Source organism: Anolis carolinensis, chromosome 5, assembly GCF_035594765.1.
Source record: "Anolis carolinensis isolate JA03-04 chromosome 5, rAnoCar3.1.pri, whole genome shotgun sequence".
Taxonomy (NCBI): domain Eukaryota; kingdom Metazoa; phylum Chordata; class Lepidosauria; order Squamata; family Dactyloidae; genus Anolis; species Anolis carolinensis.
In genome coordinates, this window is record NC_085845.1 from 146,952,021 (window position 1) to 146,970,070 (window position 18,050).

The 18,050-nt window shown below is 38.1% G+C and overlaps 1 protein-coding gene across 3 annotated transcripts in view; it reads left to right on the plus strand.

Annotated features, from left to right (window-relative positions):
* Positions 1–18,050, plus strand: part of arid2 (AT-rich interaction domain 2) — a 125,973-nt gene that overhangs the window by 89,164 nt on the left and 18,759 nt on the right. For 2 of the 3 annotated variants that reach the window (XM_062982517.1, XM_016993821.2), the window contains 7 exons: positions 422–518; positions 605–814; positions 2,379–2,546; positions 5,486–5,561; positions 7,147–7,281; positions 8,020–8,216; positions 9,916–12,797. In XM_062982517.1, coding sequence (XP_062838587.1) covers positions 422–518; positions 605–814; positions 2,379–2,546; positions 5,486–5,561; positions 7,147–7,281; positions 8,020–8,216; positions 9,916–12,797 — 3,765 coding nt within the window. The remainder of the gene's footprint in view (positions 1–421; positions 519–604; positions 815–2,378; positions 2,547–5,485; positions 5,562–7,146; positions 7,282–8,019; positions 8,217–9,915; positions 12,798–18,050) is intronic. The other variant, XM_003221191.4, reaches the window with a different exon arrangement.

An 18,050-nucleotide genomic window follows, 5' to 3' on the forward strand; every position in this document is an offset into this window, starting at 1 on the left:
GTACATGCAGTTTTTCAGGCTGTAGTCCTATCACATATTAGTTGTTGATGAATCCCACCAAAATCAGTTATACCAGTTAAATTAATACTGGATTATTTACAGATTTGTTTATCTGTCTCCGTCAAAATAAATCCCTCTTATTTTAGTGGAATTTATTTGGAGAAACAGATAACTTAAGTTTGGACTTTTAATTCCATTTAAAGAAGATTTACGGGTCAAGGTGAATCCAGCACTTATATAATGGTGGAAATTAAATTACAAATACATATACATTAATAGTAGTCAAACTGTATTGCACTCAATTAGTGACCTGTGGAAAAAATTTGTATTGATTTTTTTTGTTTTTTTGTTTATTATAAATAATATCTGAATAATTCCTGCTGTGATAATTAATGCTAAATTATGTTTCTTTTTTCTTCAGCTTCTGTTGGACCCTGTTGATTTCAAAACAACTCATCTAATGTTTCATACTGTTACAAAATGCTTAATGTCAAGAGATAGATTCTTAAAAATGAGGGGTAAGCTCTTAAACAGTTACACCATGTAATCTAGATGAGTAGAAAACAATTTTTGCCTCTAAAATATGTCTGTCTGTCTGTTTTAGGCATGGAAATACTTGCTAACCTTTGTAAAGCTGAGGACAATGGGGTCTTAATTTGTGAATATGTAGATCAAGAGTCCTATAAAGAAATAATCTGTCATCTCACGTTGCCTGATGTATTACTTGTTATATCCGCTCTGGAGGTGCTCTATATGCTCACTGAAATGGGTGAAGTAGCTTGCACAAAGATAGCTAAAGTTGACAAAAGTATAGGTGAGTAAATCTTTTTTTAAAGTACTATTAAGTATAACCCACTTAATAAATGTTTTGTGACATAATTGAGAACAATGGCTATGACTCTGGAAACCAGGGTTGAAATCCCTGCTCAACCATGGAAACCCATTGAGTGACTTTGTTCAAACTAAATATGCTAGCCATGTTTTATATATAAATCTTTATGCATGCTATTCTGTTTGCAGTAGTATTTTGGAATATTCATGAGACACATTTCTTTCTCTTGGTAGAGTCTCTTTACCTAAACAAATTTCCTCTTTTGGGGGGAGTAATCCAAAATCAGTATTCTTCAGTTGTAAACCTAAACCGAGTTTCCTTTCCCCAAGGCAATATAAATAGTCAGAGAAAAAGCATAAAGCAATTTTATTATTATCTGTATTATAGGCAGGCACTCATAGCAGAGTATGATTGTCTTGCCAGGATAGTGTGGAGGAAGCCCCTTCCTTGGAGTCTTTTAAACAGAGGCTGGATGGCCATCTATCAGGGGTACTTTATGCTTTTTCTGCATAGCAGGGAGTTGGACTAGATGGCCCATGTGGTTTCTTCCAATGCTATGATTCTATGATTCTAGTCTTGACGGTCAGTCCAGAAGTGACTGTAAACACCTATTCTGGATCCACATGATCTGTCACAGTGAGGACATAGGTTTTCAAATGGAAGGCGGTCACGACAAGGGTTTGCTTGACACACCTTCCTCTTGGCACATCTCTCCCATTCGCCCTCTATTTGTGTTTCCTCAAAATTTCTATCAACTATACATAGAAACTTCATTTTTTGTCCTTGAGTGTTGGGAACATAATTGTACTGATTGATATTTACATATCTTCAAGACCGCATCTCCTTCTATGAACCAGCACGGGCTCTGAGATCTGCCAGGGAGGTCCTTCTCTCGGTCCCACCACCGTCCCAAGTATGGTTGATAGGGACGAGAGAGAGGGCCTTCTCGGTGGTGGCCCCCTGGCTCTGGAATGTCCTCCCCAGAGAAATTACATTAGCCTCCACTCTTCAAACCTTTCGGTCTACCCTAAAAACATGGCTTTTTAAACGGGCCTTTGATCTTGATCTTGAGTAGATTTCAGTGGACTGATAGTTCATTCTGTGAGGACTGATAGTTCATTCAGCATTTTAGCTCATTAATTGAAGACAGCAGTTTTATTTGCAGACACTACTATGTTTTATAAATTAAAAAAATATTCTGTGATGTTCTGTGCGTTTGTTGTCTAGTTTTATAAATTCTCCATACCTCTCAACCTCTGAGGATGCCTGCCATAGATGTGTGCGAAACGTCAGGAGAGAATACTTCTGGAATGTGGCCATACAGCCCGGGAAAAATACAACAACCTAAAAAAAATATTCTGTGATGTTATGTGTGTTTGTTGTCTTTGCTGTTATAATTTTATGTTGGTATTGTTTTATGCTTATGTATTGTTTATTTTATGTTTAGCACTCTGGAGTGCTTTTGTGAGCCACCCCAAATCCCTTTGGGGAGATGGTGGCAGAGTATAAATAAGGTTGTTTATTGTTATTATTATTTACATTTCAGATACATTAGTATGCCTAGTCTCAATGGACATTCAGATGCTTGGACCTGATGCACTGAGTGCAGTAAAACTTGTTGAACATCAAAGTACCAACCACCAGATTTTATCTGAAATTAGGCCACAGACAGTGGAGCAAGGTTCATCACAAGCACATGCACCTCCTGTCTCAGGTTAGTATTTCTCTTGCACAAAATATTTATATAGAGTATATTTTATGGTGTTTTGCTGCCTTTAATGTTAATGTTATTACTGTGTTTTATCAGATCCTGTCTGATCTTGGAAGATAAGCGAGGTCAGCCCTAGTTAGTACTTGGATGGGAGACCAACAACAAATGTCAGCTATTTTAAGCCATATTTCAGAGGGTGTCACTGGCAAAACCATCTCTGCATATTCCTTGATTATGAAATCCTTACTAAATTAAGGGTGTCACATAAGTCAACAGGCAACTAGAAAACACTGCATACACACACACACACACACTGATAGAACTTAAGATAGTGTCTTCATGTAGTAAATAAAGTATAGTGTCTCCATGTAGTAAATAAAGTATAGAAAATTATGTGCCTATTCCCTCTTTGTTGGTCATGAGAATTAAAGTTTGGCTTGAACAAGAGAGGGCTGGATGTGTGGGAGAGGAAAGGCATATATTACCTATCTTAGTTATGGCCTGTGATTTGAAAGCTTGTGCTGACCTCTTGGTGAGAAGATGAATTATCATTTTTATTTTAAAAAGGACAATGACAATTTACTGTCTCTGGTATTTCCATCTATATATATAAAAGAGTGATGGCATCACGGCGATTCACAAAACAACAAAAGTACAGGCCCCCCAACCTCAAAATTTGACAACACAACCCATCATCCACGCCTCAAGGTTGATACAACAAAAAGAAAAGAAAAATAAAGTCCTAATTAGAGGGAGAGCAATAATTTTTTTATCCAATTGCTGCCAGTTTAGAGGGCTAATCTCTGCCCACTTGGTTGCCTAGCAACCAAGGGACAGCCAGGTTTCAGTTAGGGGACAGGCAGATTTAGGCCTCACTGAGTCTTCTTCCACAGATTATCTAATTTGCACTGGATTATATGGCAGTGTAGACTCAAGGCCCTTCCACACAGCTATATAACCCATTTATAATCTTATATTATCTGCTTTGCACTGGATTATCTTGACTCCACACTGCCATATAATCCACTTCAGTGTGCATTTTATACAGCTGTGAAGAAGGAGCCTCATATAATCCAGTTCTGAGCAGATAATATAAGATTAGAAATATACAGTAGAGTCTCACTTATCCAACGTAAACAGGCCGGCAGGATAAGTGAATATGTTGGATAATAAGAAGGGATTCAGGAAAAGCCTATTAAACATCAAATTAGGTAATCGTTATACAAATTAAGCACCAAAACATCATATTATACAACAAATTTGACAGAAAAAGTAGTTCCATGCACAGTAATGCTATGTAGTATTTACAGTAGAGTCTCACTTATCCAACACTCGCTTATCCAATGTTCTGGATTATCCAACGCATTTTTGTAGTCAATGCTTTCAATATATCGTGATATTTTGGTGCTAAATTCATAAATACAGTAATTACTATATAGCATTACTGTGTACTGAACTACTTTTTCTGACAAATTTGTTGTCTAACATGATGTTTTGGTGCTTAATTTGTAAAATCATAACTTAATTTGATGTTTAATAGGGTTATCCTTAATTCCTCATTATCCAACATATTCGCTTATCCAACGTTCTGCCGGCCCGTTTATGTTGGATAAGTGAGACTCTACTGTACTGTATTTACAAATTTACCACTAAAATATCATAATGAATTTAAAACACTGACTACAAAAACATTGATTATGAAAAGGCAGACTGCGTTGGATAATCCAGAACATTGTATAAGCAAATGTTGGATAAGTGAGATTCTTCTTTAATATGAAATAATTACTGGGATAGAATAATGCAGAACAATATAATCTCTAAAACCAGGACAGTAAATAAACAGGGGAATTCCAAACAGGAAACAATCAGGGCCAGCTAACACCTCCCAACAAAGTATTCCCATCATCAAAGTCTGGAAAATCCTCTGTTTTCTCAGGGCCACAGACAGTAGAAGCACATAAAATATCGCAAACAACACCACTCTGAAAACAAGGGAATTCCAGACAGGAAACAATCAGGGCCAGCTAACACCCCCCAACAAAAAATTCACTCAGGGAGGAAACAGCCAGGCTTTAAAGCTGCAAGGCCATTACATCCTAATCATTTTTCCTAATTGCAGCATTCATACTTGCCTCCAACAAACAAAAAAAACCAATCAGAAATATTGTATATTCACAACCTTTAGGAAATAATATCCCCTGAAGGCGCAGCGTGTTAAAAGCGCTGAGCTGCTGAACTTCTGGACTGAAAGGCCGCAGGTTTGAATTGGGGGAGCGGAGAGAGCCCCCACTGTTAGCTCCAGCTTCTGCCAACCCAGAAGTTCAAAAACATGCAAATGTGAGTGCATCAATAGGTACTGCTCCGGCGGGAAGGTAACGCCGCTCCATGTAGTCATCCCACATGACCTTGGAGGAGTCTACGGACAACGCCGGCTCTTCGGCTTAGAAATGGAGATGAGCACCAACCTCCAGAGTAAGACACGACTGGACTTAATGTCTGGGGAAAACCTTTACCCTTGACCTTAACTACCACCAATTCCTCAATACTTTATTTCCCATACCACCATACTTCGCCACAGCAACGCGTGGCCGGGCACAGCTAGTGTCTTATATAGAGCTAATTTTAATAACAACTGAAGCAGATTTAATGTATGCAGGCCACTTCCAACTAGTTCCAAGTGGATACTGATTAACAGAATTAACAATTAGTTGATTTCCATGATCTTTAGGAATGAAGTTATGAGGTTTCATATAAAGTATGATCCCCCACATTTGTGGGAAATAAAATTGCGCTAGAAAATGCCTGGAGAAAACATTTTTGGGGATATATGTTAGTGAAACCATACATACTGATACTGCAGATATGGGAGGATGAAAATGAAACAGAAATAATTTGTTGAAGGACAATTATTTAAATTATTGACTCTCGTGTCTTTTCCATAGCATCAAGAACGCCACAGCATATCGCCCCACCGCCAGGAATAGTAGAAATAGACAGTGAAAAATTTGCATGCCAGTGGTGAGTATATAAATCTGTAAAAACTTTTAAGGTCAACCCTATTAAATGTTCTAGTTTGTTTTATTCATTTTAGAGGTTTATGTTGTTATTGTTATTACTAAAAACATAAAGCAATTTTTTTGCAATCTTAGATTTAAAAGAAATTATTGATTTGTTTGAATGTGAGCTGTATAATAGAAGATTTCTTATACAATGTTTTTGCTTCTCTATAATCATTCTTCAGAAGTTTAGAGTTAGTAAGCAGTGTATGCAAAGTTGAGAATATTAGATTTTTTGGCTGGAATCCTGTTAGGCAGTTATAAACACATGACCATTCCCTATGTATTCCGTAGCATAGTGTATACATAGGGACCATGAAGGTTTCCCCAAATTCTACTTACCAGTTAGCAACCTCTGTAATCAGTGGGAATAATTTGCAGTGTTTGATTTTGATTGTGTGTTAAGGTGATTGCTAAATATTTTGTTCCATTTTCCTGGTATGACGTGTTCCATGTTTGAATATTGTTATTAATGCCTTTTCTACCATTTGGTGTGAAATGTATTTTTACACAATTTAATGTTGGAGGTGCCTCGGTGGCGAAGTGTGTTAAAGCACTGAGCTGCTGAACTTGCAGACCGAACGGTCTGCGGTTCAAATCCCGGGAGCGGAGTGAGAGCCCGCTATTAGCTCCAGCTTCTGCCAACCTAGCAGTTCGAAAACATGCCAATGTGAGTAGATCAATAGGTACCGCTCCGGCGGGAAGGTAACGGCGCTCCATGCAGTCATGCCGGCCACATGACCTTGGAGGTGTCCATGGACAACGCCGGCTCTTCGGCTTAGAAATGGAGATGAGTACCAATCCCCAGAGTCAGACGTGACTGGACTTAACATCAGGGGAAACCTTTACCTTTACCTTAATGTTGATGTTTAACTTCTATTAAGAGAAGATGGGTTAACATGCTTATTTTGACAAGTCCCAAGACAGTAAAATATTCAACCAACTTTTTGGTGGCAGGGTTTTAAAAACTTTTGTAAATTTATACATAATATCATAACTTTGTTGTTTTGTGTTAGTCCAATACAAAACTGCTCTGAGCTATTTTATAGTTAATTTTGAAGATAGACCATAATCATAATAAAATGAGAGCCTGGAAAGTTGTGTTGTATTGCTTTTAAAGTTAGCTGCTTTGGGTCCCAATTCTCGAAGAAAAGTAGGGAATAAATAAAACAAAAATAATAACAAAAATAATACTTTTTTAAAAAGTAGTTATCATTTTAAACTTTTCCAAACAACAATTTGACATTATACTTATCTAGTTCTTTAAATAAATTCATGTATTTGTTCGTAGCTACCTTTTGAAGAAATCCTGAATATTACAACCTGTGGTACAGAGCACGCTCTTCCCTCATCACCTTGTTAATAAACTCTGCAATCAAGTCATGAGATAGTACAAGGAGTAATGTAGACAGAGAGGTTTTATGTCAGTTAGAGTTTAGAGTATGCCTCTTGAGTTTAATCATTTTAAAATTAGAGTAACTTTAACAGGGAAGACATTGACATTTTCCATGTGTTTATTCCATTTCTGTCCCCATTTCTGTTTTTAGGTTGAATGCCCATTTTGAGGTGAATTCAGATGGCTCAGTCTCCAGAGCTGAAATGTACTCCGAATATCTCTCCACCTGCAGTAAACTAGCACGAGGTGGAATCCTAACATCAACTGGATTTTATAAATGTCTCCGGTAAGTTTACACTTTCTTAGAAATGTTGATTGCCAACTATGATGGTAAAGTGTACTTTGGATATGACCTGTTAAAAATCATATGTTGTTTGAAAATAAGAAAGTTGATAGAAAAGGAGAGTTTGAACTTCCATTTTATTTTTCTTTACTTTTTGAAAACTAAAACTCTTCACTTCTAGCAAAAGCTGGGAATATTTCTTTTGAGAAAGCTCTAGGATGTAAGCATCATGTCTTCTGAGAAAAATCTAGAACAGGTTGCAGCAGCTTGAAGTGCCCTACCTTCAATATCTTCACCGTTAAATGGCAACAATTATAGTCTAATCCATATATACTGTATTGCCTTTTGGAGACTTCTGAAGCTTAGGAGACAATTACTTCCTTGCTTTATTTCAGAGATAATTTAAAAGAATTAATAATAATTTTGTTTTTGTCACTTTTCTCCATTGCTCTGTTTTCTCTTTTCCCTGTGCTCCCTTATCCTTGTACCACTTTTGCCAGTGGTTACTTTCTTGGTGCAGAAACATGAACCACAAAATGAAGGGAGCTGTGTTGACAGTAAGGTTGGCTTTCATAATGCCCACTTTTGGCAGGAGCTGCTGGCTGATGTAGGTTACTGCAATGTTTAGGAAATGCACTTCTATACAAGGAAACTTTTATATGTTAAGAAATCAATGGAAGAAAAATGAAGTGTTGTATTATAACTGGCAGTAATATATCTGTGTTTGCTTGTGTTTGACAGAACTGTCTTTCCAAATCACTCAGTGAAGAGAGTAGAGGATCCCAATAACAATGGGCAGGCACATATTCATGTGGTAGGAGTGAAAAGGAGAGCTATCCCACTCCCTATACAGATGTACTATCAGCAGCAACCTTCTTCAGCCCCAGTTGTCCGGGTTGATTCTGTTCCTGATGTATTGCCATCTACTTCACCAGCAGGTATTCATATATTGTGAACGCTGTATGGTGACATCTTAACATTTATTCAAACTTGTTTGAGCTTGTTGAAATAATGTCTTATAGAATACAGCCCAACATACTTTGTGGCATGATAGCAAGTCTCAAATTCATATTCATTGCCTTCCATATTGTTCTGAAGAGCGAAATGTAGCTAAACTTTCAAGGCAGGCTGATCATGTGAGCATATACTGATATAGGATAAACAGCAAATATTGTAAGCAATAAATTTGAAATGTGTGTTGCAAGGAGGGAGTTTGTATCACAAACGGCAGGGAAGAGACAACTTATAAATTTTGCAGTGCATAGAGTGTACTGTTCTTTCTGTTACTACAGATTAGTGCATAAATATCTTGCACATTTTGAGGGAGCACATGACTATCATGGGGTAGAGAGGTGGGGTAGGTCTAATTAGGTAGGTTAGGCTCTGCTGTTTTCAGTATCCATCATGAGTTGGACCAGTGAGCATTGTGGCTTTTTGTTGTTCAAGCAATTATGAGAATAACTGTTCTGTGATAATGACGCAGGGTGTGTTCCATGCATGCTTCGCACTCAGTTGAAATGCATCTGTACCAGAGTCGAAAATCATTTTACAATGGATTTCAAATCTTCGGACAGCTGGATCCACACTGAAAAGAAAATCACTTGGTAGGCCTAGTACTGTTAGAAGGCCAGAAAATGTGGATGCAGTAAGAGCATCTACTCAGCTATCACCAAGGCCATGCCATGGTTCTGGGGATATCAAGTCAGAGTTTGAGAAGGATTCTGCATGCCTTCTGCATGCTGATCTAAAACTGTATCCTTAGCAAATTATTTGTCTGATATGATTTTTTAAAACCCATTAAAACAAAACTGTTTTATGTACTTTTCAGAAATATATTCCTTTTTTTCTAGATAGCTTCATTCATTTTTATACCCCTTCAAAGTGTGGAAGATCTTTATACCACACCCTATATATTCTAGGTGTTGCATAGATACTAAGACAAGACAGTAATTCCTGCCTCCTTACAGACCAATAGATATTTTACAGAAGGAAGAGGGGGAAAAAACAAGCCTTGGAGTTCTTTCAAGGCGGGTAGAAAGAGAGGCACGTTCCCTGTAGTTTTGCCTTTCATTGGCTGGTAGATAAAGCTTGGGTAGTCTTTCCCTTGTCATAATATTCTTCCTGAAATGCAGAGTCCAGCCTCCAGGTAACCCTATTGGACAGTGACGGTGACAGTTACGCACTTTCCTTCTAACATAGTGGGTTAAGGTGTGACTTGACCTCTGGTTGCTAGTCCTAGCCAGATGGCTATAAAAAGTATTCACAAGCATTGCAATTAGTTTTGATGGATCTGGTTGTTAATGCATCTTAGCATTGAACAATTTAAATGCCTAGTATACCAATTATGATAGGAAAACTTTGATGGTGAGTAACTCAATCAGCTGAATGTCTGTACAACTGTGATGGTCCATAGCAATAGTTACGGGAAGTGGGAATGGAGTGCAGTTTCAGGGTGAGTAAATATTTTGCCCAGAATCTCTATCTGCCATGAAGAAAATCTGGAATCAATGCTGGCTCCGTAGTTAATTCAACAATTAAAAGTTTAATTAGACAATAATAATTGTTATTTTAAAATGTTATTTACCATTAATTTTAGGGTCCTCAGGTCAGACTCACTTCTTTCTTTGTTTTGGCCAGCAGGACTCCCACTCGGACCACCAAGTACAGGAAACCATTTTCAGAGGATTCCTGCCAACAATCAGTCTTCAACTCTAACTGCAACACAGATGTCTTTCCCCATTCAGGGTGCACATACAGTTGTACAAACTGTTTCCAGGATATCACAAAACCCTTTGCTTCACGGTCACCAACAACAATATGCTCCTGTGACTGTGATACAGAATAAAACTCCAGTGACTTGTGAAGTAGTGAAGGCCACAGTAATACAAAACACTGTCCCCCAGTCAGCAGTTCCGGTTACTATTGCTGTAGGAGGTGGGGTACAGACTTCAAATCAAAATCTCAGCAGTGCCGGACCACAATCATCCGTTACTGTTGTCAGCTCTCAGAGTTTGCTTCACCAACCTGTAATTCAGCAGTCCCCTTTACATGCAGTAGTACCTGGACAGATACCCTCAGGCACTCCTGTTACAGTCATTCAACAAACTGTACCTCAAAGCCATATATTTGGCAGAGTACAGAACATACCAGCATGCACTTCAGCAGTTTCCCAGGGTCAGCAGCTTATTACCACATCGTCACAGCCAGTACAAACATCATCTCCACAGTCCACAGCTGGTAACCAGCAGCAAGACACAGTCATCATCGCACCCCAACAGTATGTCACAACCTCAGCCTCCAACATGGTTTCTGCTACTACGGTCCAGAATTTCCAAGTTGCAACTGGGCAGGTGGTTACAATTGCTGGTGTCCAAAACCCACCAACATCTAGGGTGGGGTTTCAGAACATTGCACCAAAGCCTTTGCCTTCTCAGCAAGTCCCTGGGACAGTGGTACAGCAGCCCTTGCAGCAGTCACAGCCGTCTGCATCTCCAGCACCTCAGCAAAGTGTAGTGATCGTAAGCCAACCCACTCAGCAAGGTCCAACATATGCACCAGCCATTCACCAAATTGTTCTTACAAATCCAGCACCAATCCCAGCTGGCCAAACTGTCCAGTTGGGTGGACAGCCAAACCTAACTCCAACATCCTCGCCATCTCCTGGACCAATTGCAAACAACCAAGTTCCTACAGTAATATCATCTTCACCTCTCACTCCTCAGACACAAGGCCCCCCTCCCACTGTCAGTCAGATGCTTTCTGTGAAGAGGCAGCAACAGCAGCAACATTCACCAGCACCATCCCAGCCCCAGATGCAAGTCCAGCAACAGCAGCAGCCGGTGCCGTTGCAAGTTCAGCAACAGCCCAGTAACCCTGGGGTGGGCCAGCCACCACCTAGTGAATCCAGTCTGATAAAACAGTTATTGCTTCCTAAACGAGGCCCTTCCACCCCTGGTGGTAAACTTATTCTCCCGGCTCCACAGATCCCACCTCCAAACAATGCAAGAGCTCCTAGCCCTCAGGTGGTTTATCAGATGTCTAACAACCAAGGAACAAATTTTGGAGTCCAAGGGCAGTCTTCAGCTCAGCCCATGCTGGTTGGACAGCAAAATGTGCAATTGGTCCAGAGTGCAATCCAACCCCCAGGAACAGTTCAAACTGTTCCCATTTCTAATTTGCAAATATTGCCAGGCCAATTGATCTCCAATAGCCCAGCAACCATTTTCCAAGGGACTTCTGGCAATCAGGTTACCATAACAGTTGTGCCAAATACTAGTTTTGCTACAGCAACTGTAAGTCAGGGAAATGCACCTCAGATCATTGCTCCAGCTGGAATTACAATGAGTGGAACACAGGCCGGAGTTGGGCTTCAGGTGCAAGCACTTCCACCAACCCAGGCACCTCTAGCTGGACAATCCACAGGTTCTGCTACTGCGCCCCCATTCAAAGGAGACAAAATCATTTGCCAAAAGGAAGAAGAAGCAAAGGAGGCAACAGGTTTACATGTTCACGAGCGTAAAATTGAGGTCATGGAGAACCCTTCTTGCCGACGAGGAACTGCAAACACCAGCAATGGAGATACAAAGGAAACTGAAACACAGGTGGGAAGTCTTCTAAACGGAAGAAAACATGACTCCAGTCTACCTCCAGCTAACTCAGGGAAAACTCAAAATGAGGCCAATCAGTTCTCGCAGGTCCCTAATGGACCCTCATTAGACTTGGGTGAGAATGGAGCTCTTGGAAAACAGAACTTTGAACAACCAGATGTTCAGGAAATAAAAAGTGATTTGAGGAAGCCCCTTGTTAATGGAATCTGTGACTTTGAGAAAGGCGATGGTTCCCATTTAAGCAAAAACATTCCAAATCACAAAACTTCCAATCATGTAGGAAATGGTGAGATTTCTCCAGTAGAACAAGGGAATTTGGATGCCACACAACAAGATGCTGCCAAAGGTGATCAAGGGGAACGATTTTCCAATGGGCCTGTATTAGGTGTGAGTAATATGTCTGTTGTAAGCAGTACGCAAGAGGCTTCAAAACTGTTGACCCATCAACTTAGTGGTACCAATGTTGAGGTACCCAATGGACCTCTAGCTTCAAGTTTGAATTCAGATGTGCCTCAGCAACGCCCAAGTGTAGTTGTCTCGCCACAGTCAACAGCCTCTGTTATACAGGGGCATCAAATCATAGCCGTTCCACACTCAGCCCCTCGCGGGACCCCGGCTCCCTTGTCATCTGACGTTCGGTCAACTAATGGCACAACAGAATGCAAAACTGTAAAGAGGCCCGCAGAGGATAATGATAGGGAAACTGTTCCAGGAATCCCAAATAAAGTAGGAGTTAGAATTGTTACAATCAGTGACCCTAACAAGGCTGGCTGCAGCGCAACTATGGTTGCTGTGCCAGCTGGAACAGATCCAAGTACTGTAGCAAAAGTAGCAATAGAAAGTGCTGTTCAGCAAAAACAGCAGCAGCAGCAGCAACATCCAGCACCATACATGCAAAGTATGGTCACACAGGTAGGTTCAGTGCTGACTTACTTTATTTTAGCTACTAAACACAAGAACAAAAACGTGATTTTAAGTATGTGTATGTATGTGTATACAAATGTAACAGTTCAGTCATGTCATTATTTTACAAATTGGGTCCAAAATGTTACAAAAACTGTTTTGTACATTCATATACTGATGGTGGTGTCTGTCTTATTGAGCAATAGGATTGTTGCTTCAATCTATTGAATTGAATATTGGTAAATCCAGATATAATTTGGTTATGTAGAGGTGTGACCATTGTGTTCATTTTCTTTTAAGTGCTTGCTTATTCTAAAAATTTGCAGCTTACTTGTATTTTGTAGTTCATAAATGATTTGGATCCCCACATATGTAGCATTGAAGGCTGTGTTTTGCATCTTAATACCTCAGTTTGCAGTTGATGTCTTATTTATGCAGCATGTATACTTTGCATATGCCTTGTGCAATAGTGTAAAAGAAAAATGGAAACATGTAACCAAATTTAATACAACTTTATGCATGACTGTTCTTTCGAAACCAGCTCTTTATTGAAAAAAGCTAGACATTTGTCCCTAAAGTGGATAAAACCAGCTCTTTTTTCTCAACAGATGGCCTGTCTGTTCATTGGTTTATAGTGTACACATTCCTGTGTAGAGGATTTTTTTTTACAAACATATGTAAATGAAATTGATACTCTTGAAGGACTTAAACTAGCCAAAGTTTAGTTTAAATATTCCATTATTTTCAGTTAGATATTTAAGAACATTCTTAATTTTGAATGCAATTTATTTCAGTGAAAATGCGGTAACCTTTGGCAAATTATAACCTTATTTTGGTAGTGTATTTGTATTTTATTATACAATCATACATAATGTGTACTTTCTCGGTTTCTGTATGCAAAATTGTGTACTATGTACTATTTAAAATTATATTATTTACATTCCCGTGTTTACAGGTTGTAAGAAAAATATTTCACCTTCACAAAGTTGAGATTTGTAATGTACAAACAGATAGATACTTGCAATCTTGCTTATGGAAAGTTATTCTGAAATTTACAGCTAAAGCCTATACATATTTCCCTGTGAGCAATTTTCATTCATATTAAGAAACACCTCAATCAGCATGCACAGAATTTCAGTTTTTGCCTTAGTTACTTTTTGTGTAAAGTAGTTACTTTTTGTGTAAAGTAACTAATGAAAAATCCAAATACCTTCTGTCTTTAAGCAGATATACTTATGCAGTGCATGGGGGGAGACATGACTGGAGATTTTAGAATATACTTCTAGGTTCATAGGAGTATATTCTCCTATGAACTGACCATATAGTTAAAAATCATTGAGTTTTAATTGATAGTGTGCAGTTAGTATGCCTGTTTATTCTGGAAAGCTGTCAATTGCAGAACGGAAATATACACACAGTCTCGTTCTCTGCCTTGATGTAAATAATTATTTAATGACTGAGGTCATAACCAGTTATTTAAATTGCGTTGTTTTCAGTTAATCTAATTGTCCTGAATGAAAGGTTGCCCCTGCTACGATGTGTGCCTCAGGATAATAATGTGGTATATTTGTGCTTTTTTGGATCACATAAAATGATGGGTGCACACGGTCTATGTGAGGAGGCATTTGGCAGACATGGAGGCAACTCAGTGTTGAATGCCTCTGAATGTAGAAGGTTTCAAAATTACTTAAACAGGACATCAGTAAAAGATGAAGGCGCCGCAACGGACAGAATTCACCTGCTGAATATCTAAGAAGTGCTGTTGCTCCTAACAACTCTGATCACCTGTTGAAAATAAAAGCACCATTGGATGGAAGAATTGGAGTCAAGCGCCATATACATGACTGTAGTGGTTTATCTTGCTGAAGTCCCTGTCCCAAGAATGCTTGCATTTTCATTTCTGTATTTGTGGGATAAAGACGGAGGTGTGGAAAATCTTGAAATAAAGTTTCTATTTACTGTATACACTCATGTATAAGTCAAGCTTCATATATAATTTGAGGGAAGGTTTTGAGGTCAACATTATGGATTTTGTTGTGGCCTGTGGATAAGTTGAGGTTCAAAGAGGAGAAATCAGTGCTGCCTCAGATAGCCAGATACTCCAGCAGCCTCTGCTATTTCCTCTCCCGAACATTTAAAAAAAAAAAAACAAATACCAGAAGCAGCACCATGGTGGAGAGCGTAGAGGGGGTTAGTACTTTTTTTTTATTCTCCCCAGACATACTGTTGCCTTATCTTTTGCTATTCAGAGAAGGAAATGATTTATTTTTTTAAAAAAAATCACATTGACCTGTGGATAAGTCATCCCAGGTTTTTTGTTTTGCTTTTTAAAAAAATGCCTAGATTTATACATGAGTTTATATGGTATATAAGAATTTTCATGCATCTTTGATTTAAATCTCAATCATGTGATCAGTAGTAAATAGAGAAACATGAATAAGAGTTGCCAGTATAATGGTAGTTTTTGTGAAAATTATAGATAATCATACTGTAATCCTGGAGAGAGACTGTAAACATTGTTCTGTTGGATGATATTATGACATCACCACATGGTTTCCTTAGTTATGATTATATTATTAAAATATTTAAACACTGCCCTGTATCCAAAGTTCTCATGGCAGCATACAATAAAATAACTGTCACCAATTTTAAACAATAAAATTTATCTTAAAAGTGAATTTAAAGTTAAAAGAAGACAGTTTAAAATAGTTTAGAATAATTCAAAATCATATAACCAGAGATTTTTACCAAAATTGCTTAGGCTCCTGAAGCTTCAAACATGTTTTTACTTATCGCTGGAATGACACCAGTCAAGCCTCTAAAGGCAGGTTATTCCATAACTGAGGTCCTGCAATGGAAAAGACCTTTCCCCATGCCCTTCCACAAGCTAGGCTTACACCATTGAATTTGTCTCTTGTTATTTTATAAATCTCAAGTTTTAAAGGTTAGAAAATTCCAGTCATCAAGCGCATGAGAAATGGTGTATCTGGAGGAACATTCCTACTTTTCTAGAGTCACAATCCCTTAGCAATAGAGAAACAAATGGTAGGGGAGTATATCTACAAAGGCACTGAATGAAAAGAAGCAGTGCTGTGGAATCATAGCTTTGTGTAACTGTGAGGGTGAGTGGATAATCAAGTGTATTCAACAGGCTGTAATAGTTCAGTGATCTATATATAGTTCAGTCCCTTTGGGGAGATAGGGCGGGTTACAAATGAAGTTTTATTATTATATTATTATTCTTAATTGATACTGGACATGTTCTGTGACTCTTGGGCTGAACCCAGCCACATTTTATACTTTCCTCCACTAAGACAAGTTACGGGGATCTGGGGTGTGTGTGTAAAGCACTTCACCAATCAGTGACTTGAGGCAATGTGCTTAAAAATATTAAAACGTTCAATACCATGCATAGAACTAGTCTAGTGATAAAACTAAACTATAAACAGCTGCGCTTCTCTTTCCTTAGCTCTCATGCAGTTGCAGAGAGTGAAATGTTCTTAGAAGAATTTAAAAGAATCTTCAACTGACAGGTTTATCTTTGTGTTCCTCATCTTCTATACAAGAATTGCCAACTTATCCCTAAAAACAGACTGTCAGGACAAGATTTTGCAGCCAGCAGAGTAATCATGGAAGCCGGCAGTAGTCCATCACAATAGCAGGGAGCTCAGCAGGTGAATAAGAGTTGTGATGTCATAATTGCATCAACCAATAGTGAACAAATGTCAGTATGTCCCAGAACTGATATTTCTAGACAACTGTATGATGCATTTTCCTAACTGTAAAAACTACAATAACAATTATTGTTCCTCTAATCTATTGACAGATCGCATATGGTAACAATCCTTGTTCCTCTAATTATGTTCCTGGTTAAGTTTTTTTTTAAAATTTGCTATCAAATTAAATAGTTTAATTTTGCTTGTTTGATTCAAAATGAGTTCCAAGGTTAGCAGATCAATAGAGAATACCTTTTATTACTTTAACAGCAGTTGCTTTCATTGAAATTATTATTTTTGTGGAAATAACTAATAGTTATAACTCTGTGCATTGTGTTCTATGTTCTTATGTTGTTATGAAGGAGGAAAATGTTCAATTCTTTGTATGTGTAGTAAAATGGACTCAATGTTTTAGTATGAGAAAGATATAGATAATTTTTCATTATTATTTCTATAATGATTTAATGCTGGGCTCTTTCAAGTTGTTCTCTTTTCCAGAAGCATAACTGTTGAGACATACAAACAAACTAGGTCAATGAAGCACAGAAACAGTAATAGTATATAAGAAATATACATTTCCATTCCTAACCTATTCCTTTTTCTTCACATTATAAACTGTCTTGTTTACCTGTAGTGTCAGAAACACCCATCAAGTATTGATCTGTGTTTTTTACTGTTCTATTTGAAGTCCCTGTTGATTACGCTAACTATTTCCCTCCTGAGAATATTGGTTGGTTTGGTTTGCTGCACTACTTCCAGAATATTAAGCAAGCCGAATAATTGTTTTTCCATCTTGAGTATAGAATATTAGGATTGCTTTTGTAAAAAAAAAAATGGACATATAGTTTTGTCATCTAAGTTCTCTGATAACAATGACAGTTCCCACTACACTGAGTTATAATAATTTTATTGTTCTCCCATTGCTCAGAATATATTATTGACACTCTTGGTTTTTTATCTAAATGATAACATGGGTCCTTTCCTTGAGGTCTGTTAGTGTATGCCTTTGTACTTCATTACTTAAGACAATGCAGATATAACTCTAGCTGTCTTCAAGGTCTCTGAGTGAAGTTTTTGTTATTCTCTTTTCCCCTTCACCCTAATTTTTTAAAGTGAGAGGTTAAGGGCTTAATCTTGACTTAAACTGGGACAACAAAGATGATGATGTTTGAAAAATCTTTCTTAACCTTCACAACTGGATTCTAGGGATATTTTAGATTCAGTCAAGCAACATAGGAAACCAGGGATCTGGTTTGTGAATGACAGCATTCTGGGGCATGATGTCCAGTACAAAGCAGCTAAACAAACTAAATCTCTCTAGGTTCTTACTGTGCTGTTCAAATGTGCAACAATTTGTTTATTTTCCAACTAACCAGAGAGAAAATGAATTTCTAAAACAATTTGCTGAGAGAGAAATAAGCCAGAGCGGAAATGACATACACATAACACACTAAACAAGTTAGACATAGAAACTATGGCCATCCTCATTATTAATAGGAGTGATTGATCACTATGCACTGCCGTGTGGCTCATAACTTGTAAGCTA